Source organism: Varanus komodoensis, unplaced genomic scaffold (assembly GCF_004798865.1).
Source record: "Varanus komodoensis strain SLA01 unplaced genomic scaffold, ASM479886v1 scaffold87, whole genome shotgun sequence".
NCBI classification, from domain to species: domain Eukaryota; kingdom Metazoa; phylum Chordata; class Lepidosauria; order Squamata; family Varanidae; genus Varanus; species Varanus komodoensis.
Window position 1 is genome coordinate 1,660,775 of NW_025336565.1, and position 23,498 is coordinate 1,684,272.

At 46.4% G+C, this 23,498-nt stretch overlaps 1 protein-coding gene across 1 annotated transcript; it reads left to right on the forward strand.

The window, feature by feature from the left end:
* Positions 1 to 1,020: 1,020 nt before the first annotated feature.
* On the forward strand, positions 1,021 to 17,138 carry ZCWPW1 (zinc finger CW-type and PWWP domain containing 1). The gene is made up of 13 exons (XM_044417265.1): positions 1,021 to 1,086; positions 3,133 to 3,287; positions 3,685 to 3,834; positions 5,731 to 5,847; positions 7,168 to 7,288; positions 12,086 to 12,161; positions 12,370 to 12,474; positions 12,985 to 13,068; positions 14,496 to 14,571; positions 14,953 to 15,053; positions 15,224 to 15,287; positions 15,455 to 15,592; positions 15,983 to 17,138. Exons 2-13 carry the CDS (start codon positions 3,206 to 3,208, stop codon positions 16,291 to 16,293), a joined length of 1,425 nt encoding a protein of 474 aa, XP_044273200.1. The 5' UTR covers positions 1,021 to 1,086; positions 3,133 to 3,205; the 3' UTR covers positions 16,294 to 17,138.
* Positions 17,139 to 23,498: the final 6,360 nt, after the last annotated feature.

The following is a 23,498-nucleotide window of genomic DNA, read 5'->3' on the forward strand; positions in this document are numbered from 1 at the left end:
TGGACATCAAATAAGCGTTTGGCTCCTACCTTGCTGGACCAATGGAAGTTTCCAAACTTTCCCATTTGGTCATGCTGTCATTCGTACTTCTGCTGTGTTTGCTTGCCTGCTGACAGGGAGAAGGTTGCCTCACTGCCGCACAATTTGAGGAGCTTGTTCAGAGTGTGCTTCAGAAGCCCTTGCAGGAGTGCATGGATATGTTGATAAAAGGTGAGGCAGATGGGCAGACCAAGAGGGGCCTTACCTGAAACATAGAAATGAGAAGCGAAAAACACCCTGCGGGATTCCACTGAGGAATTACGCCAGTGCCCTCACCTCATTTACAAAATGTCACAGGGACTCCAAACAAATTTGCTTTTTACTTGTACGCCTCCAGTATTTTCCCATTGCTACTTCTGTCCCTCTCCTTATGACAGAAAATCTGTTAAGGGATCAAAGTTGGAATAGCTGCACAATGCCTTCTAATCAGGGGCATTTTTTACTCAATGCCATTGCCATTTGCTACTCATTAATTACAGATAAGTTAGGCAATGTTGTGACCCTCCAGTTTCATTTCTGTGCCTAATAAGCACTTTTGGTGAGGGTTTTGTTATAACATGGGAATGTAGTGTTTAAATCTAGTTTTCAGCACCAACAGAAAGCTATTTCACAGCAATCCCAACTGCTAGTGAGAAAATGTGTAAAAAAGAAAATGGAAATAGGACAGGGCATCTTGGCAGGTGCCACAAAAAGGACCCGGCTGTCCCCCACCTTGCCGACCTCTACTGAACCCATTTACGGGGAGGTAAACCCCATTTAACACAATGGGAATTACTTTTGAGTAGACATGTCCTGGATTGTACAGTTAACCGTATTTTGAGGAATTTCTTTGGAAGTCTGTCACCTTTTAAAGATAACATTTGGGAGTTGACAGTGGTTATGTCACAAGCCAACATCAAATCATTTTCTGTGTTTAAACTTTGTGAACTCTCAGTCGTTTGAGGTTTAGATTGCAAAGCTATTTAAAGCCATTGAGTTTTTATTTCCAGAAAACCCTGAGAAGAGAGCTACTTTGGCTAAACCTACTCAGAAGCAAAGTCTCAGAAGGTGAGTTCCACGACTCTGTTTCTGTGGGGATTGTTGTTCTGACTTGTCACTAGAGGCATCCTCTGCTGTGTTCTGAGAATGCTTCATCAGTTCCTCAAGTAAAGAAAAACAACCAGTTTCTGTGACGTGCATACTATCAGTGTGTGCTTACCACTGTTGCTATGAACCAAAATGACGCATGAGGACAAACCCTAAAAAGCACAAAGCAGAATTTTGGGTAGCAGATGTTTCCAGATCTGCATTTTTTCCTGTGGTGCGGTAACAAAGGCCTACTTTCTTTGCATAACTTACCTGACAGAGATGGTCGTAAGGGAGGTTTATCAAAACTTTTTTCTAGGGAGACAGTTATGCTTTTAGCAGCTGTATAACAAGTAAGAATTCAGCAGGTAAATCTTTTTATAGCAGGCAGATGTAGTGATGGGAACGGCTCACCTGATTAATACCTGAATAATGCTTCTGTGAAATGCATAGGAGTGCAGCCAGAAAAAGGTGTTGACGGATTGAAGACTAAAGAAATAAAAACATTATACTATTTGTATGCTTAGACATGGCAAAAAATGATGAGCTTTATGTGAACTAAGAAAGGAAGGTGGAAATAGTGTGCAACTGTTTTAATAGGGCAGGGGACAAACTCCATTGTCAAAGAGAAAGTGATAAATATGAGAGGTGGGGACAGAATTAAAAAACTTAATCTTAGCATAGTATTGTTCTGAGGATTAATTAACCTAAACTCATATAACAAAGACCTTGTCAGTAGTTTGCGATCACAAGGCGAGGGTGACAACAACTCCCTGATACTCTGTTGAGGGCCTTGTACAATTTATAGGCACAGATGTTTTCTCAAGAAACATTAAAAAGCAACTCGAGCCTTTCACACCTTGTTTGGACCATGTGTCAATGTTGCTCAGTGAAGGACACAATGCAGAAGAAAAGTTAATATTCAGTGTTATCAATATGAGATGTCCATTCTCACTGACAAATCACTGTTGGCAGAAGCTGATCGAAAGCTTAAAAGCTGAGAAAAAGCTCTGAGATTCACTTTCCCGTCAAAATTATTTAGGAAAGTAACACTGCTGCGTGCAGAGACCGAAACAGCACCTTTTAGCCTCAGGGTGGTGCCCAAGCACAGGCAATGAGTATCGCTGGCTTAAGTTGAGCTGCTGCTTCCCAGTCGTTCCAAGACATGCCCCTTAGGACAGCTTCCACCAACTGGTGCTCCTCCGTACTTGCTGGGAATTATGGGAGCTGTAGTCGGCCACAGCTGGAGGGCTCCAGGTTGGTGAAGGCTGTTATATAAGCTAGGGGTTTTGGCAAGTAGGAGGGAATCCTTATCTTGAGGTTTTGTTTCCTCTCCCTTCCTTATCCCACTCTTTGCTAAGTGGAAACTGGGACAGACTATGGTGCTGAGGCCATGACATTCTCTCTTTGCCCTCAAAGACCTGTTCACTTCTGCACTGGGGGATTTTTACAAAGTGGTGGCGGAGGGGTACTCTTATTCACGACTCTGGCATTTTGAAAGCTTCAAAATGAAGGTAAACATGTCTTTTAAAATCTGTAGGGGAGGGAGAGAGAAGCTGCGTGGAAGGCAATTAGAGCAGAGGCAGGGACTTGTAATTGACATATACATGTACACTTCTCTACCTCAGAAGCTGTTTTTCTTAAAATCAACACTGAGACTTCCTTATGTGTGTTTTCTTTGTGCATTCATGTAGCTGGCTCCTGAGCTGGGGCAGAATGAAGGTACCTTATGAATGATGGGAAGTCCAGGGAAACTTTTAGTTAATAGGGTCCCTTTCCTGGGTAGCAGGAGATTGCCGGTGTTATCTGTGCTTCTTTAATCAGAAATAATGGGGAATGTGCTTCGGAATGTCCTCTGATGTACTTAGGAATATGAGCTAGCTTCCCCAGCTTCACAGGGATTAGAAATAGTTCTTTTGTTAAGGCAAATCAAGTGTGGTTCTTAAAAATTGCTCCTGGAAGGCTAATTTCCATCATTCCACCCTACTGCAGTGGGCCTCAATTGTGTATATGTGCTGTTTCTCTCAGAAAGACCTTGGGGGTACATCCAACTCTAGACAATGGGACCTCTGGAAAGGAAAGTGGGGAGAAAAGTGAAGTGATGCTTCCAGAAGCAGAACAGGAGTGTCAGCTCAAAACAGAGAAACACAGCGCACCTTTGGTGCATAAAGGCAGAGAGAAGAGTAAGTCTTTGACGTGTAAATCCTGCGCAAAATACCCTGGGACAAACGTGCGTGCAGTGAAAGAGGCTGTGTAGGGATGCAGCAGCACTCTTCAGGGCAGGCGGGAAGTCCAGCAAGGGCAGGGGCTGCACAGGCTAGCAAGAGGGGCCACCAGCGTTCTGGGGGGCAGAGTGGACGTCCACATTCTTTCCAGCGTTCCAAAACAACTCGCTGCTGTTCCCTGAGAGACAGCTCACCGTTTCCTCCTCCAGCCACCAGCTCTGCTGTCGCCACCCCGCCACTCTCCTGGTGTTTTTATAAAAAGGCAAACACACACACACACACACACACACACACACACACACACACACACACACACACACGCACAAAAGGCTTGTTTTTCTTTGTCTCCTGGCAGATGAGAAACCAGAAGCAGACAATGGAGGGCGTAAGGAAAACCGGAAAGGAGCGCCACAGAAAAAAGTTCAAGGCAACGCCCGAGTCGTCACTGACCAAGAGGAAATGCAGGAGCAGGAGCAGGAGGAGGAGGAGGCAGACGGAGGAAGTGGTAGCAATAAGCTGAACACTCCCTGCTGCTCTGGAAGGGTTTTCGGGATGGTGGACCGTTTATAGGGACGAAAACCGAAGGCCTCAGACAACATCAGCCAGACAAGTGGGGGCTCTTCAGCGGTGGCTTTCCCGTAGCTTTTTAGGCTGTCCAAGGGGAAAAGTCATGGGCTTTTCGTGCTTCCAGACGAGAGTTTCCTTCCACTCTCACCTTGCCCCACTCACAGATTTTTATAGTGGGCTTCAGTCATCTTTGGGCCTGGCTGATCCGGCATGGCTCTTCGGTGGTTGTTACCGCTTTATTTATTTATTTAATCTACATACAGCCCAATAGCCAAAGCTCTCTGGCAGTTCACAAAAAATGCAAATGTTAAATACTTCATAATAAAACATAGTATAACATTTTAAATATACAGAATTTAAATAGCTAAAGCAGCTTGAATAAGATACCGGAACAGGTAAAGACATAGTGCCTGGGAGTAGAGGACTTTGAAGCTGGTGCCAAAAAGTGGGCAGCGTTAGCCAGTGAGCCTTAGTGGGGTAATAGTTCCATAACTGGGGTCGCCCCTGAGAAGGCCTTCTCTCTTACGGCCACCTTCTGGGCCCTCCTCCAGTAATAGGGGAGAATATCTAATGTAGTCTTTTCCCACCAGGCGCCTTCCAGAGATCTCCAGTCAATATGGGCACTTGGGCATTGGGGGTTATAGTTCAATATATGAAGGGTAGGAGGTTGGGGAAGACTGACATACTGCAATATATTCCTAGATGATAGGCAGTCTATCCTAATTTATGTTAAGGTAGTGGGAGAGGCAACTATTATCTTGATTCTAATCAAATAGAGACAAACTTGCTGATAGTACTAGTTCAACAACTTCCTCCTGAAATCTCCCTTTGAATGTATGTTCCTGAATATTGCCATTTTGGATGTCAAACTGCTGTCTATCTGAGGCTGTTTCGCTTATGTATAGAAGATGCATAGATGTCAGTCAACAGAGGAAAAACTTAAAATCTACAGGAGAACACTACCTTTATTAGGACCAAATAATGAGCAAGATATCAAATTCCTTACTGCTTATCAGGCTAGATGAAAGTTGGCATAGTGTTAAAAGCACAAAGTTTACAGTTTGCTATTGTGGCTTTAAAATACTGCCAGCTTTCTCTCCCCCTCCCCTCGCCCTTATCTTGTGTGACTTATATTTGAATTGTGAATTTTTGACCTATGCAGACCACTTCTGTGGCTGTCCTGGTCAGTTCTGGGGCATCCCACATTTCAAAATCCCTGAGCTGCTTGCATTCTTGAAACTCAAGGAAAAGCAGTAGATGGCATTAAAGGGTCCAGTAAGCTCATTCCTTCTCAGATTTGTTTGTGCTGTCCCCTAGGACAGAAACAGAGAATAAGAGTATATCTTCACACTGTAGCCCTTACTTTATTAGTGTATTACATTTGTATGCCACCCCATAGCCCAAGGGCCCTCTGGGTGGCTCACAGGGGAAAAAAAAAACCGATTTCAAGACCCCAGTATGGCTGCAGTTGATTTCAGATCATGAATCAGACAATCTATGCTACAGACACAAGCCTTTATTTATTTAAAGGATCAGGCATTAGCAGAGTTTTCAGGGCAGTTTACAAAAACAACATACAAGTAAAGCATATTAACATACTATCTTTAAATAGTTTATACTTAAACATTTAAACCTGGAGAAATATGCAAAATGGCCTTGAAAAGTTGTCAATATTAGCACAAAGTGAACTTCTCTGAGAAGGGAGAATTCCATAAATGGGGCACCACCTCTGAGAAAGGGATGGCGTATCCTTGGAACCGGACCACCACTCCTCCGTGCCGTCTCCAAGATTATGCCGCCCGCTACAGCGTGTCTTTTCCTGTTGTTGCCCTAGACAAGTGCATGGCTTGGGTTCAGTGCTCGTATCCAACCTGTCAGAAGTGGAGGCGGCTCAGCAGTGACATAGACCCCTCCGTGTTGCCCGAGGACTGGTCCTGTAACCAGAACACAGGTAAAACAGGGCAGAGGCGAGTCGTTCGCGCCAGAGGCTGAGAGATGTTCTGTGGACTCCTCTCATGTCAAACCAAAGTTTATGTAACGACCCAGGTCAGGGTCTTAGGGCCACAGGTTAGCAGTGGTAGAACATGAAAACTGATTCTTTAATGGTTTTATCCAGAGAGGTAGGTGGCCAGACCAGAAAGGACCAGAAGTGACTTTTAAATCAAACCAATTATAAATTGTTATTTACAATTTACAGCAGCTAGGCAGGGAATAAATCTAGGTTTATGAGATGAAAGAATGATAAGCCATCAAAATAAAAAAGCATTATGCAAAAGTGAATGTTGCAAAGACAATAGAAGAGGAAACAGTATAAAAATAAAATAGATGGTAACATGGAGAAATAACAAGATGGAACCACTATTACACGCTAGGATTAAAAAGCACAAAGTATTAAATTCTTACTATCTGAAATGTAACTTTTATATAAATATATAAAATATAATGAATTATATAATACAATATGTAATAACTTTATAAGGGGCCTTCAGAGGCCCCTTCTGACTTGCTCTGTTTCTATGATTCTATGTTTCTGTAATAATAATATTCTGCATGGGTCAGTCTGGCCAAATTCTGCCCTGTAGGCCTATTCATAAATCTCACCATTGCTTGCGTTTCGAGGCCGATGCATTCTTTTCCAGGAGGGCAACTAAATTTTCATTGACATTCCCACATACACACACATACTCAGTATTAAATAGTTTGCTAAAACATTCGTAAAACATGGCTGCACAGTCATTATTGGGCCATACCCATTAATCAAAGTTGTTCTTTTCTCACTGTATAATTAAATCAGAATCAAAAACCAACCATTAGGATCAATAATGGCTTGCTGAATTGAAAACAGAAGTCAGTTTTGGATTGAAATGACTGCTACCCTCTTAAACCTGATTTTGTCGCGTAGACATCGCCCCCCAGTCCCTTGCATTTCCTGTAAAAAAGCCACATCAGTTCTATATGCCTTTAGTTTAGAAAATTTTCTTCTGTTTCATTGGATTCCACAGTTCCTTGACATTCCAAGACTTTAAACATGGAATTATTATAGAAACATAGAAACCGCGCGAGTCAGAAGGGGTCTCCTGGGTCATCTAGTCTGACCCCGGCTCCAGCCGGCTCTGCTCACAGCATGCCCATCATGTGCATGTCCAGCAAACAAACCTATCCAAAAGAGGGAAAGGGCCAAAATTCCTAAAACAGAACAATGTTTTTGTGTGGTGTGGTGTGGTTTTGTATTGCACAATAAAAAGTGAAGTGTTTATTATATCTGTTGCAGATCTTCAGTATAACAACTGCAACATTGCTGAGGAAACGTGGTCAGGATCTGAAAACGAGGTGGTCTATGCCGTATATATTCCTGGGTCAATCGTATGGGCCAAACAATATGGATACCCATGGTAGGAAACGAACCTAATCATATTAAACTTTGTATTCCTTAATTTCATCAGGGTCGTAAGCACCCTTGCCTGGTACAAGTCCAACTGAAATAGGGGAAACATATTTCAAGCTCCAAATAAGAAAGAGAGAACCATAAACTTAACAAAGCCGCTTTAGGAGTTAGGCTGCAGAGATATTACGCTGTGTGGTGGAAAGAAGATACTGACTGGCCAAGCTCCCATGTTGCAGTGAGTCCGAGTGCTTTTGCATGCTGCTCAATCCCTTCCGCTTGACTTCTACCAACTCGAATGGCTCAAAGCAAGCAAGCAAGCAATCAGTCAAACCAAAGACTATCTATAGTTTGTTTAACACAATATCTGCACTGGACTCGGGCTTATTCATCTCCTAGTAAGGAAAAGTCATAAACCAAGTGTTGCTCTTTCAAAGAATTCCAGATTTTCTTTTCTTTTTAAATGGTTTACCTTGGTTTCCAAATGGGGCTGGTATGAGAGCAGTGCATTGCACTGTGCTAAATAGTCTAATACTCTGTTGCCGGCTTATCAGAATTAAATCTGGAGCATAAAACAAATGTCCTGCAACTTGTCCTGCCCTATGCACACGTAAATACAAAATATCTTTGGTTTAAGCCCATGCGAACCTAAAATTTACAAAAAGCCACATTTATATCTGGCACCTTGCAGTCTTTTCAACTGCAAACCTACCTTGTGAGGCTTTGCCAAAGTAGCCAAGTTTTCCTAGCTTGCTTTTGGGTCCAGCAGCTGCAATATTTTGATGGGAAATTGGCCAAGAATGGGACTCAGGCCACAGAAGAAGGGACCCCCGGAAGCAGCCCTTTCTGTGTTGCGCTTACTTAAATGCCCACTATGCACCGAATCGGTATGGAAAAGCTGCACGAGGTACCAGTCCTGATTCTATTTGGCCTTCTGTAGTCTGTGTTTACTTTCAGATTCTTGCGGCTGCGGGCACAGCAGTGCTCCACACAAACCCAGCACGGAACTGGCATCAGAAAACACAGAGTTGTTTCTGCGGTAGCCGCAGAACAACCTGAACTAAAGCCAGCCTTCTCCAACCCGGAGAGTGCTGGGTATTGCAAACTGATGCATCTGACGGGCACAGGGTTGGGGAAGGACTGCCAAAGCGTAAGGTCCAAAGGTTCTTCCATGCAAAGAACCTTGAAGTGCTATATTTCAGCACTTGGCTGGAAGCGTGATCAAAGCAGCTGTTCCCTGAAGCACTTCCTCTAACACTATATGATCCATTAGTGTCCTTCTCTGTTGTAACCAACATGCACACCCACCTGCTGGCTTCACCTGCAGTGGTTTGTGCTTCCTGGGTGGAGCCAAGAATTGGCTGAGAGCAGTACCCACAGTTTCTGGACTAAAGAGAAAGGGAGCACTGCCTGAGCGTGTGCACTAGAAAGGGTTCTTTGTTTCATGTTGTTACAATAAATCTTAGGTTTGTGTGGAAGACAGCTTCATTGTGATTGTTCAGAAAGCAACATACCAGCTTTGGGACACCTGTAGCTAAGACATTCCTTGTTGACTCAGCAAAGTCAGGAAAATTTCCCAGCCACATTTCTTGAAGGCTTATACTCTGTGGAGCTTGAGCCTGTTTTGTTGCTTCCTGATAAGTGTAGGTAGAGGATAAGTGAGGGATACCTTAATTATTTATTATATTTATATTCTGCATTTTCACTAGCATCATAATTGTATTCCTGCAAGCAACCTTTGAGGTAGGTTAGGTTGAGACACACCTACTGTTCAGTATTCAAACTCGGGGGTAAACAGTTTGTGCAATCTACAATTTGCTCGCCATGGAATGAGGGCTTGGGCTGAGGAGAATTGTACAACCAAAAAATCTGGAGGGCCAAAAGTCGCCTACTTCAGTTCTAGCCACCAGTAGTTCCTTGAATAACTTCTCTTACTTATTTGCTACACTTCTACACCACCCAATAACCTGGGTGGTTCACAGCAATTAAAACCATAATGATGGGAAATCTTCAGGAGGCTTTTGACCCACCCTTTACCAGGGCACCTGCTTCTGCAGAGTGTCTTTGCAGAACGGAGGGTCCTTTACACATGTAATTTCCTGGGGCTGTCATGGGCAGGGCTTTTTGGAGAACATCTGTTCACAGGGCTCGCTACACAACGGTAAGGTGGTACTGTGAGATGGTGGTGTTACAGCGTAATTGTGAAAATACGCAAGTTTCTCATAGCGGCCCATCCCAGAATTGGGCAATGACTTTTCTTACTCTGAAAAGAGCTGCAGACATGGGTGGATTGTGCAAAGCACCTGCGTGTTGCCATGAGTGAAAAATCATGAGTACACAATACATGCCTCATGTAGAGAAGCCCACAACACAAACGCTGTTCAAATGTGCAGAGTACAATAGAAGTAAAAGCCCAGGTAAAATCTAGCAACACTGCAAAGTTTTAAAAACACAGTAAAGGATTTAAAACTAGAGAAACTGACAAAGCAAGATTCCCAGGAAAATAGAAAGGCTGTCGGCAGAAATAACACAATGTAGGTACCAGGCAGACTTCTTTCGGAGCCAGTGCAGTGCAGTGCTTAAGAACACAGGACTGGGACTCAGGCCCTCTGGGTTCTAGTCCCTAGTCAAACTGACTGGCTTACTTTGAGCCAGCCACAGACGCTCAGCCCAGCCTACCTCACAGGGTTGTTGTGGTGGGGATAATATTAAGAGCAGCAGGGGAGAATAATGTAACCCACTCTAAGTTCTTTGTAAGAAAAAAGTGGGATAGGAATATAAATAAATAAACAAAGCTGCTACAACTGAAAGGTCTCACTTCTTACCAGCCACTTACCTGCCTTCCTTTGGTCGGGCCTCCCAGAAAAGGACCACTGAGAATGATCCTTGGGTCTGCACAGGTATATGTGTGAGGAGACAGTTCTTCAGTTAACCTGGTACCAAGCTGCTTAGGACTTTGCATGTCAATACTAGCACTTTGAATCAAGCCAAGCACGGACCGGCAGCCAAGGCGGATGATAGAGTACAGTGCTCCATTCCAGTAAGCAGTGTCACTGCCCTATTTTTGATCGGCTGAATTTTCTGGACCATTTTCAAAGGCAGCCTCACATATAACCCACTGTAGTATTCAGAAGTTGGATAACTGTACGTGGGCTGCCTGCCCTGACACAACAAGGTTGCCGTGTCAGCCCAGGCCCATAAAAGATGCTTCATTCCACCAAGTTACCCCGAACCTCTAGCAACCGTTCTGGGTCAAATGTTGCCCCCAGACTACCAACCCGATCTCTGGGGAAGGGCAAGCAGTTCCAGAACAATTTGAATGTCACTTATCCAGGGAGGCAAGCAATCCACTAACAGTACCTCCTTCTTGTCTTACTTGCTCCAATGTCTGTTTCTTAATGTCAAAAGCAAACAGGAGAAAAAATAGTAAGCAAACCCTCCCCATCCTCCGCCTGAAATGTTCACTGGGCAATTGATAGGCTAATACTAGTCCCCTACCTGGATCCAACGGGAAGCAGTATCACAGGCTGAACCTGAAAACCAGAAGTGTGTAAGAGGCACAGCAGCCTTGGAAAGCTTCAATAGTGCTTTGATTGTCCACAGTAGAGAAGATAGAAACATAGAAAACAGAGCGAGTCAGAAGGGTCTCCCGGGCCAAATAGTCTGACCTCCGGCACCAGCCAGCTCCGCTCACGACATGCCCACCATGTGGACGTCCAGCCTGTCCTTGAACACCCGCACCGATGGGGCCTCAGCCACCTCCCGGGGAAGCCCATTCCACACCCTCGGGGTCCTGACTGTCAGGAAGTGCTTCCCAGCATCCCAGTTGAACCTTGGCTCCCTGAGCTTGGCTCCGTGGGAGCGCATCCTGCCTTCCTCTGCAGGGGAGAACAGGTCTCTACCCACCTCCGTGTGACACCCCCTCACATACCTGTATGTCGCCCACAGGTCCCCTCTGAGTCCCCTCTTCTTCAGGCTGAAGAGATCCCGTTCCCTCAGTCTCGCCTCATTCGGCCTCCCCTGCAAACCGGCCACCAACCTTGTGGCCCTGCGCTGCACTGACTCCAACCTGGCTGTATCCTTCCTGTAATGAAGGGCCCAAACTGAGCACAATACTCCACTTGCAGGGGCACTAGAGTTGTGTAGAGTGGTAGTAACACCTCTTTTGATCTAGAAGCCTCACTTCTGACTCTGCAACTCCATTTTATTCTCCTCCCCCTGAAGAAAACAAAACACAACTGCCACCATCAAGAAGATTACAAATCCAGAAAAAAATAAAAGGCAGTGCAGAAAAGCACTGGAATGCAATGGCCTGCAAGTAATGTTGTTCCATAAAAAGTGAACAAAGGACGACAACTTCAGAGAAATAGACTAGTATGGCAGCGATCCACATCTTCCAGGGCCTCTGTGTTTGGCAGTCTCCAAATCCTTCTAAAAAGGTCTTACTTTTGCAGAAGACATGCAGAGGTTTTTTGTTTTTTTTTAAGCACGGCTTGTTTTTTCATCTGCTTAACAATTTTAACCTTCAAAAGATTTTTCCACTAATTTACTTACGAAGGGTGTTGGTCTTGCGTCACTTTCTTCCAGTCCTCCAGGAAGGGTGCCAGTCTTAACAGTCAGCCATCACTTGTTAGTTAAAAGGTGAATGATTTTTACATTTGAGCTCTTTGAAATTTCTCAGGTTAACATGGCATGGAATAACTGCTTTTTAATGGGCTGTTTTCCAAGCATAGATCAGTGCAAGCCGTGACCAGGTGCATATTCATAACTGTTTTTGTTTTGCTCTTCCTTGTGCACATGCTTGTAGGTGGCCTGGGATCGTAGAGGCTGATCCTGATATTGGAGAGTACTTCCTGTTTTCTTCCCAGACAGATTCGCTTCCTGTTAAGTATTACGTATATTTAGTATCATGTGCAAAATGTGAGTGGGATTGCATGTGAGCGAGATCCCTTTGAACAGCTTTCTTCATCTCAGAGGCGACACGGTCGCGCTACACCGCAGTGCTTATTTAACACGTGTCCATATGCTGCCTCTCTTATACACAGCTATTCACAAGAGCTCACAGCTGCTGTGCTTCCTTTCCCGTTTCAGTCCAAGTACCATGTGACCTTTTTTGGCAAGACCGTGACCCGGGCTTGGATCTCTGCCTCCCTGCTGAGGAACTTTGGTGAAACAACTGTGGAAGGAAATGGTTTGGTAAGGGGGCTTTTGCTCAGAACACTTACCAATAGCAGAAGGTGACTCAAGCACCAGGAAACTGTGGGTACCTCAGAGTGCACGATTAAGAGGAGATTTTAGAAAGTGAACACAGAAAAGTTTCAGAGAACAGCTAAGAGAAGTGAAAGCAGAGGCAGCCAGCATTGCTTATGTATCAGTAGGTACACGATGTAGGGTTTTTATGTTCCAGGGAGCACTTTATTCTTCCCAACGTCCTCTGACTGTAGGTATAAATGCACAACAGCCACTGTGTCAGCTGCTTTGGCCCTGAGAGTGCTGCAAATTCTTCCGGCGTTCCCTTAGCTCTTCTTAGAACTACAGTTCCCAGGGTTCCATGGGTAGGAGCTAGTTACATGTTTAAAGTGTACACACGTGTGCAAAAAGTGAAAAGGTCATTTATGTTTGGGTATGAGATGTGCTGAACGAAGCAGCACACCCTAGTTCCCCGAATAGGTGCCAGCTGGATATGCTCTGCGTTTCCTCTTTCAGGCCAAGCTCAAGAGTAAAGGTGACAAGAAGAACCTTGAAGCTGCTCTGATGATGGCAAAAGAAGCAGCGCAAATAAGCATTCAGGTGCGACTAAGGACAGGCTCCAACCCTCTGAGGTTACCTAGGCTGCTTTCATATTAACCCTTTTCCTGGAATAATTGTCATTATTTTCATACCTTTCATAGTGAATCCATCTGGCAAGTCCTTGCCAGATTTCTTAGTTATCCTCTCCTATTTCTTCTGGCCTAAGTTGTGTGTATATTTTTGCAACAAACTGGAAATTGCAGTGCCACTCTGTCGAGGGTAGACTAGCAATAAACCACAGAGGATCTTCAGGGAGTGGAATCTTCTCCTTGAAGATCCCTTTGATTGTCTCTCCATTATCGAATTCTGTTGTGCGGCTTGGGGGTTCATGATGCATTTGCCCCTGAAGTAGTGAGTGTCTGTTCCTTGTGATGGAGAGCAGAGAGGAGGAAGAGACATTAATTACCGGTTTCCTTTCATTATCATATTTTCTTTCAGCACCAGACGTTCAGAGGATGATGGCTGGCAACTTAGCAAGCACTGCCTATGCGCAGGTCTCCATTCATTTATTTGGAGCTTGCGTGGGGGAACTTGTGCAGCGTAGAACTTCCGGTCCTTGCTGCCAGCAGATTATTGATATCATCATCATCATCATCATCATCATCATCATCATCATCATCATATCACATTTACACCCTGCATTTTTTCCTCTTGTGAGGAGCCCAGGGCAGCTGACATAGCTCCATTTTGTCCTCACAGCTGCGAGGGAGGCCAGGCTGAGGGAACGTAATTGGCCCAAAGCCGCCGAGGGGGATAGAACCCAGATTCCCCCGTTCCCAACACTTTTGCCGCCACACTGGTTCTCACATTTAAATAGCAATGTGGCCAAGACTCTTCTTTCGCTTGCCAAGAAAACCCCACTGTAGGGTATTTTCACAAAGTTCCCAACGTACATAATGCCAATGTATAGCAGGTGGGCCTGGCTTACCTACCTACAAGCATTTGCCTCAATTCATCCTACCTGATGTAGGTCCAACTGTGGGGAAGAGGTGTTTAGGTTCGAGAGAGACAGTTTGGAGAGAAAGATCCTGATCGAAGGTAACCAGGGTTCAGTTGAGCAAGTCAACTAAGTAATTCAGTTAAGCCCAGTTTTCATGTTGGGATCTGGCGTAAGAGAAGAATGACCTTGAGGCTGCTCAGGGTACTTTTTATGCAAGGCAACGTGGATAACCAGCTCCCAAAATGTGTGGCTATTTCCAGACAGAGGGCTCTTAGCTCTACAAATCAGAAGGCTTCATGCAACAGTCCCATCTTTTTTTTCTTAGCAGTTTTTCTGTCTGGAAAAACCCTGGGATTAGAGCAAGGGCATCCAGGAGACAACAGCCACACTTCAACAATCTCAGCTTAGAAATTAAGGTCCACAGACTGCTCTATGTGTCTTTACCGCATTAGCGTGCCAGTATTTCTTTTCTTTTTCACTGCACCAGGAAAGAATAAGGATATTTGGATTCCGCAGCCGATTCAGCAGAAAAGAGCCACCCAAAGATCACAAAGATGTAAAAGGTAGCTTGAGTGCTGTATTGAATCCGAAGTAAAAATGGAAGGCCATTTCCAGACATGGTGTTTATGTTTATGAGACCTCCTGCCTCACTTGGACCCGATGGCCTTCATGGCCCCTTCCAATTCCACTATTCCATGATTCCATTTACAGAATTCTGTGGGGAGTCTGGGTGTCGTCGTTCTCCACTTCCCAACTTTTCCATGTTTTCTCAGTTTTTCCAGTTATTTTTCGTGTCACAAAGTATCTTTTAAGAAAGTGGAGATGGAATCACTGCAGGAGGTCTTCTGACTGGTCAGGCTGGGAACTCTGCATGAGGAAGCACCCTGAAAAGCAGGGTCCCTGCCTAGGAGTGCCTCACGGCCTCGGCCTCTTTTGTCTCGTAGCTGCTGCTGCCCTGGTTACCTGCAAGCCTCAAGCCAAGAGGACCCAAAGGCCGTTGGATGGGAACAAGAACTCGGCGGCCTCAAGCAGGAGTCAAAATAAGGTTGGCTGCGAGGGGTTCCGTCTTTGCAGTGGTAGAAACACTTAAGCACCACGCCTTCTGAGGGGCCTCGTGCAGGGGACCCTCATGCACTATCCCACCAGGCTGACGGAAAGAGGCTTCCACAGAAGGTAGACGTGCTTTTCCATTCACGAGCGGCATCTGTCTTCCAGCTTCCTCCTGGCGCAGCAGTGAAGAAGCAAGATGGAGGGGTCAGCAAGAAAGTCAGCGTGCACGGTGAGTTTCTGGGGAGCACAGCAGGCCTCTCACCCACCGTCTAAGCTGTGTTCCATAACCTTGAGTGGCCCCAGGCAAGCCTGGGCTACTGGGGTTTACCTGAGTGGTAGAATCGTAGTTTATAAAAAGAAGAAGAAGAAGAACATATATTCAACCTGTTCATGCAGGGAGTAGAAAACACAAGTTAACATCTGAAGCCTCCACTTCTTTGTTGAAGAAGAGCCAAAGAGACATTCAGCCTCCCAAAACTGCACCTGTGCCAAAAGGTTCTGGCAAGGCAAGGAGACCTCATAGCGACCAGAAAAGTAAGAAAAAGAACCCTGGGTTGTTTGCGCAGGTATGTTTTTGGGAACACATCAACCAGGCAATAAGCCCAGAAAGATCTTTCTAAAACACACCTAGGAACAGAGTCCTAATCTGTGAAACACTGTATTATAATTGGTTTGCCACCAACAAAGGGAGGCCACTGAAAGAATAATTTAAATGCATATGCTGGTGCAGGCCAAGGATCCATCTAGTCCACCATTCCGTTTGCGGCTCTGCCTGTGCGAGAGCCCCAGGCAGATGCGGGAGCCGTAGGGGCTGAAGCGGCTCGACATTCTCTTAACGGGGAGGCAGTGTGGCAGGGTCTGTTCCACACCGGGTAACTGTTTCTCCTCTAGAAGACTATCACTGGTTTCTGTGTTCCTTTCAAGGTTTTAAGAAACCGTTCTCTGTGCCACAGTGTAGGAATATCAAAGCTGAACGCGCCAGTTCTTGTGCAAACAGCAGCACCGCTAGCATAGTGTCACCCAGTTATGCAAGCAAGAAAGACAGTTCGAACGAGGCCATGGCAGAAAGCAAACCGATGTTGAGCCAGGGCAGTGTGATCCTTGAGGAATCAAATGGTGTTGCGGCAGTGGAAAAAGATGAAGAGGAAATCTTCAGCAGCCAGGAGATGTCTGTCTTTGCCGAGGAGAAAGATTATTCCCCGGAAGACTTTTCCTTGGTCTTGTTTGAAGAGTAGCTGTTCAAATGAAGGTGAGCCCCCTCGTCCCGCCATGGAGAGAATGGGCTCCTCCTTCCTCCATAGCTGACTGCGTATGCTGATCCGTAGCACGGAGGCGCAACCCTTGATAAGCATAAATGGCACCAGAGTGGGAGAGTAGCAGGGACCATGGAGAGGGGCCATTTACAGTTCTGGTTCTTGTGCCTCATCCACCTAGGAAGTTGGTGACTATTTGTTTTTAAACAAGATTGTGACGTTGTCTCTTTCTCTGTTCCATGATTAAACAAGCTACTAGAAACAGCCATAAACAAGGCATGGAAAATAACTTCACTCCCCAGTAACTTGACTTGCTTAATGTTTAGTTTAAAAGAGAAGCCAAACAAAACAGCAATAAAAATGTATGAGATTTCTGGGGATTGCTTTGCCCTAATGTATAAGTTGATAATTCTCTTGTTTGTCTTAAGAAGTACAGCTTTTTTCCTACTGGTTGTTTTGTTACAATTTGGCAAGACTTTTATTAAAGTCCAGTTTGGAGCTGAGCAGGGTGTCTCCATTCAGTTTTACTAGCACCACAGATGCCAGGAGCATGCCTGCACACTTGAACGTACACTAATTTGACAAAAAGAGAGAAAACAGATCCACCACTCAAATCCAGACACGTTGGTTAGAGTCACTTGTGCAAACACGGACAGTGGGTTGATAAGGTGTTGCCTGCAATGAAGATGCTAACACAATTGTATTGGAAAACTTTGAGAGATGAGTTACAAAGGCCTTTGTTTATCAGCAAGTCCAAATTAAAGTTTTTCCAGCGCTGTTGTAGTGCTTATGTTGGTCTATATCGCATACACACAACACTAAGTATTCAGGCCCTTCCAGACAAGGTGTTGAACGTGCAGTTGCCCTGCCTCCTTCATGGTGTTTTATGGGGTTCAGACATAGTTGTCAGCCACTTCTAACACTCCCGTGCACTTTTTTCCAGCATCAGGTTGTGGAGTGCTCAGTAAGTTGTTCGAGGCACAGAGACCCCACCAGGTGACCCTACCAGGTAGCTTGCTATCTCAGGGTTGTTGTGAAGATAACATGGGATGGGAGAAGCAAGCATACCTCCTTGCGCTCTATCGAGGAAGGGTGGGATACGTGTAATAGAAACAATGTAACAGTAACACTCATGACACTGATGTTTGCTTAAAAATAAAAACACCTAAACTGCTTTGTTTACCAAGCTAATTTGCCGCCAAATTGAAATCCCCTTCATCTGAACCTACTGAACATCTAGCTATTAGGCAGAGAAAACGTTAAGAGGAAGACAGAAGTTGTTAATTGTGTCCCGTCTCAATTAGGTCTTCACCCTGGTGTCCTGGCCACACACCAAGGTCCAGAACTGTTCTGCTTCTGCCACTTAACAGTTGATAGAAAGTTCCAGAATCCACATATGACTTAAGTGGTCCAGGTGCATTGGCATGAGCTGTATCTTGAACAATTTCGCTGTAAGTAATTCCCTATGTAATCTGCTTTCACAAAATGAGGGGGCACTGAAGGAGTCGAAACACAATGGCAAGTCTTTCTGTATCACAGCCAGACATCTGTCAATGAGTGTCCCTTATTTAAAGATTTGAGAGGTGGTCCCAGTAACCAGTGAAGGAGGCCAAGGTGACTGTTGCGCCTAAGCATTCTGCCACGATTACGTTGAACAATTTTTCCTCCCTCATTTCAGGGAACCGTCATAGAATTTCCCAATGCCTTCGCCTTTACAACTTACCCCCCTCTTCCATTATTTCTTTGTTACAGGAAAAGTGTAATTGTTCAAAAATGCTTTTCTACAAAGCAGGAATTAACTAACTTGATCTGCATAATTATTCTGATCAGAAGATACGGGGTTTTTTGGTCATGTGTTGTCATTTTCTTTTGGTGGGGACATGGGAAGGTGCAGCTTATAGAGTACACAGAGAAAACGTAAGATTGTCCTGGAAAGGCTCACTATGGATTTGCTCATCTGGAATTTTCAGATAGGTGAAATGGCTCTGGCTTGGAGTATCTTTGCCTGTCCAGGGTGCGCTTGCACTGGGGAATAGCTGCATGATTTGTCTTCCCGTAACAACAGAAAAGCCATGCTATGTAGACCAGACCAAGGACCAGCATCCTGCTCGCATTGGCAGACCAGCTGCCTGCAGCAAGTACACATGCAGGGCAGGGATCCCCCAAATGCCGTACGTAGATCTAGCACCCCCGAAACTGCAGGCAGCATAGAGCCGCTAGCAGGAGTGGCCGCTGGGAGTCTTCTCGTCCGCGAATAAGTGCAGTCGCGTTTTAGAGCTGGCCGGACCGGCAGCCCCGCTGCATCCCTTGGAACTGGATCCCGTAGTTGAGCTATGCACTGTGGGCAGGAGTGCTTTTTACCTGTTCTCAGTTTCCCACCACTCGGCATTACAGGATGGCCCTAGGTTCTCATGTTAATAAAGAAGGGAAATGTCTCCCCATCCACTCGCTCCACACCAGACATAATTTTGTACACTTCTGATGGGTTTCCCCTTAATCACTTTTTTTCTGAGCTAATCAGTCCCAGAACTGATTGCACATTTCCCGTTCGGGGATTTGCTCCAGCCCCTTCATCATGTTGTTTGCCCTTCTCTACACATTCTCTACCTCTACAGTATTCTTTCTTTTAAGATACAGTGACTGGAACTGCACACAGTATTGTACTGTAGTCGCCACATTGATCTGCATAAGGGGAATATGATCTTAGCAGTTTTTTCTCCAGTTCTGTCCTGAAAGAAATATGCCGGCACAGGAGTTGCCTTTTTCACAAGCATCCAACACCAGCCAGTCCAGGATCACCCGAGATTTCTTTCTCGGTCAGTTAACACCAGCTCATATCCCATCTTAAACCTTAAGTTGGGTTTGGTGGGGTTTTTTTGTCCCAGCATGTATTAATTTACACTTGGTTGTGCTGAACAGTACGCATCATTTTGATGCCCAGTCTCTCAGTTTCGAAACACCCTTTGGTAGCTCCTCACGACAACTTTTTCTTTAACTACCATAAATAATTTGGTGTAAACAACAGACTTGGACACTTCATTGCTCCCTGCTAATTCCAGGTCATTTATGAGTAAGCTGAAAAGTATTCGACCCAATGCAGATCCCTGTGGGACCGCACTGTTTATATCTTTCACATGGAAGAAATTTCCATTTACTCTCTGTTCCGTTAACCAGTTATTAATCCACGAGAGTACCCCTGCTGTTCTTTCATGACTACTAAGTTTACTCAGAAGTCCTTGATGAGGGACTTTGGCGAAAGCCACTTGGAAGTCCAAGGAAACAATGGCTATTGTTTATTGACTCTCTCAAAGAATTCCGCAACAAGGTTAGTGAGACAGGATTCCCTTTTTGAAAGCCGTGTTGATTCTTTTTCACGGTGGCTTGTCCTTCCATATGCTTACTAATTCTATCTTTAATAATGCTTTCAAGCAATTTACCTGAAACAGACATTAAGCGGAGTGGCCTGTAATTTTCTAGATGCCCCTGGATCTCTTTTCACAAATTGGTGTTGCATTGGCCAGTCTCCAATCCTCTGGTCACAGTCTGGACTGAGAGACATGGGCATATTTTTGTTAGAAGTTTAACAGTTCCTTATTTTTCAGAATTCTAGGGTGGATCCCATCTGGGCCTGGTGATTTATCACCATTCAACCTGTCAATAAAGTCGGTAATTTTACCCTTGGCACCACACCGTCCCTCAGACTTCCTTTGTTGAAAACATCAGTTCAGGCACAGGTGTATGTTATATGACTTCAGCAATGAATACATACAGATGAAAAAAGTGTTCCCTTTCACAGTCTCCTTATCTTCTCCCATTGTTGTCCACTGGTCCAGCTGTCTTCCTAGCGGGCTTCCTGCTTCTGGTTTATTTAAAGAATTCCTTATTTGGGCCTTGATCTTACTAGCAACATGCTCCTCAAAATCCCTTTGGCATCTCTTGTCATCCGTTTGCACCTCCTTTGTGCAAGCGCACGGTCACTTGATTTCTTCAGTTAGGCGAGACTTCATGTGCTGAAGGAACCCTCCTCTTCTCCAATTGTTCCCTCAGCCTGGCTTACTAACCATGCCGGACTGCTTTTCCTAGCCTTTGGAATACATTCTAGCTGAACGCTATTGTGGTCTAGAGTAACCACCAAGTATTTTGAAGGGTGTTAACTTCTTGACTGCCCCTTCCAACTGCCCTTTTTAAAAACCAGGTCTATCATTTTAGAGACGTTTCTTCTTTTGAAATTGAATGTGACTGTGTTGAACTTCTCTGGCAATTTTCCACTAAAATATATAACAAGAGTAAAATATATATTAATTCCCTGTATGACTGGAATATACATTTATCTAGGCAGCATGGGGATAACTGAAGTCATCGGCTTCCTTCTGGACCACCCTGAACATTCCAGTTTGGTAGAGAGTTATGTTTCCTAGCACTGAATTAGTTCTGGACCCTGGTATTGTCACCCGCAGGGGAAGTTTCTGTGGAAGAACCTGCCTCCGATAGGTGTTCTGCTCTGCTCTGCTCCACAATGGGAGCAACACCTCCCAGTAGTACTCAGAGAGCTTGTACCCAGGATGCCTCTCCCCTTTCTATACCGTGCTCTTCACATGGCTCTCCCTTGAACTTTCCCACATTGGCTCGGAGGCATCCAGTGTTGCACAGGAGCGTTCTCCAGATCCATCCTCTGCTCTGCGACCGACTGCCGGGTTTCTCCATCGGCTCGCGGCCTCTCTCCTCCCTTCCCGTGGTTGGGCAACTGGAAACATTTCCATCTTCATCATCCCACGTGGATGCCTTCCAGCTCTTTTGGCTTTTCCCCAGGGCTCAGTTTAAAAGTTTCTCCGCTGCCTTTTTATGCTTCGCGCCAGCGGTCTGTTGCCATTTTGGTTCACAGTGGCTGCCTCTAAAGGACGCTTCCCCAGCCCGTGGCGTCTGGCCTGGCCACGGTCTTGACCCAAAAAGTCAGTTCACGAAGCCCCCGCCACCCCTCTCTGCCGCGCGCCCTTGAGGGTTCACCCAAGAGGAAGACACAGAGCCACAGCCCTGAGGGAAGCGGCACTCTGCCCAAGGTTATCCAAGACATCGCCATGAATAGAACTCCCCCCATTTCCTGACTTCCCGGCATCCACAGCCGGTCTGTGCAGTTTGCCGCTCACTCGATTCATGACTGGGCAGAATACTTCCACTCGGGATTTCAGAGCAATTCTCTCTTCTCACCCATTTGCAAAATATTTAGTTAACAGCCCATGCCTTTTTCTCTCTACTCTTCTTTTTTCCCCACCACCTCCTCTTACTGTGGAAATTTCTTGGCTAAATCGCTGGCGTTCAACTGGTAAAACACAAAGGTGCCTTTAAATTTGGAAGAGGATGAAGCAGGCAGAGAGAGAGAGAGAAACCAAATTATTTGAAGTGCATGCAGCATTTTTGCAGTGTGAATCAGCATTTGGCTCCAGCAGCCTGTGAATTTCAGGCCGATCCCCCTAGTCTGGTGTTGAGCAATACTCCTATCTGTGGCCAGTTGGCCTGAGCGAGGCGAGTCCATCCCATCCCAGTGTTTTTTCCACGGCCAGGGTCTCCTTGGGCAGAACCCTTTACAAGAGCCCTGGGGTGTTTCGACAGGCACCATTTGCTTCTTCCGTCTCCTCTCCCTTTGACTCAAAACACTTAGAAGTATTTAAGCGCTCATTCGGGAGAAAGAGGATGGAAACAAAATTCAGAGTCTGAAAACTTTGCAGACAATGCCAGCGGGGCAGTATCAACACCATCCAGTGAGGGAGAGCGGGAGAGAGAGCAAGTCCCCCCCCCCCCGCACACACACACAGAGGCTGGGCCAGAGGCCTGCTGACCATGGGAGAAAGGTGAGCAGCATATCTGAAAGATGCCAGCTTGCAAAAGGATGCCTTAAGGCGATGACTGTGGACGTGAGGCGCTGGGTAGACCCCCAAGGCAGTCCCTGCCTTGGGGGTCTACCCAGCCCCTCACGTCCGCAGGTCCACAGCATAGTCATCACTTGGGAAGCACAAGCAGAACATGGCCAGCTCCTGATAAGCCTCGGCCCGTGGATCAGGCGCCTTGAGGAGGAGGTCAAGCGCATCCAGCGGGAAGGGCTGGGACTCGGGATCCTTGTGGCAGGGAGCCGGCGGGCGCGGGAGAGCCACGCAGCGGGGTGGCGGTGGTGCTGTGGCCCCCTGGCTGGCTCGCAGGAAGCCTGGTGGGCCACAGTGCGTGGCAGGGAGCCGGGTGAAACGGGCTGCTGCGAGGGGTAGCAGGTCTCATCCCCAAGAGGAACGTGAGCCGAGGCCTTGTCTGTCTGTCTGTCTATTAGATTTCTATTCTATCCTGCCCTTTAGCCAAAACCCTTTAGCCAAAACGACTCTCTGGGTGGGTTACAGGACGCCACAGAATACATAATAAAATAGATAATATTAAATTAACAACTATAACAAAATCAGCAAACAAAGCCCTGCAATAAAATCACACAATAGCCTGGACTCCAATCCAATAAAAACATAATAAAAGACACAACAGCACTAAGATGTAACCAATACCGTAAAATGCCATTAAAATTTTGACCATTCGAATACTGGGTAAATGAAAAGGCCTGCACCTGGCACCGGGGAGAACAGGGAAGGGGCCAAGCGAGCCGCTGTGCGGAGCGACCCCCGAGCGGGGTGCCATGGCCAAGAAGGCCCTCCCCGTAGCCGCTCTCCCGCTTTCTTCGGAGGGGCTCTTCGGGAAGGGCCAGCGAGGCACGGACGGGCGAGGCGCTCGGCTGGATGGCCTGGAGCGCGGAAAGGCCTCCGAGGTTTGGGCAAAACGCCCGAGGCGCGCGCAGGAGAGGCGCAACAGGCCGCGGGTGCACCGCTCCTCCCGAGCACGGCGCAGGAGCGCACCGTCTTTTCGGCCCACGGGGCTCCTGCGCAGGCCGCACGCCGGGCTCCCGCCGGGGCGGGCAGGGCCCCGCACGGGAACCCCGGCCCGGGTTCGCGGGCATCCGCGGGGATCGCTGCTGCGCCGCCCGCCCGGCGCTTGCACACCCCGCACGCCAGCCCGTGTCACCGTCAGCGGGCGCCCCCCGGCGCCCCCGCCCCGGCCTTCCCTCCCTCCGCAGGTGCTGGGCGAGTGCGCCGGCCCTGCTGACCCCCTGGCAGCGCCGCGCGGGCCCGGGGCCGAGAGGGCCTCGCCGCCAAGGCCAAGGG

Bases quoted from the DNA above. Each gene is read 5' to 3' on its own strand.
- ZCWPW1 (XM_044417265.1), top strand. From the start codon at position 3,206: ATGCTTCCAGAAGCAGAACAGGAGTGTCAGCTCAAAACAGAGAAACAC. The intron at 3,288-3,684 runs GTAAGTCTTTGA...GTCTCCTGGCAG, and splicing joins GCATAAAGGCAGAGAGAAGA to ATGAGAAACCAGAAGCAGAC. The intron at 7,289-12,085 runs GTAGGAAACGAA...ACATGCTTGTAG, and splicing joins AAACAATATGGATACCCATG to GTGGCCTGGGATCGTAGAGG.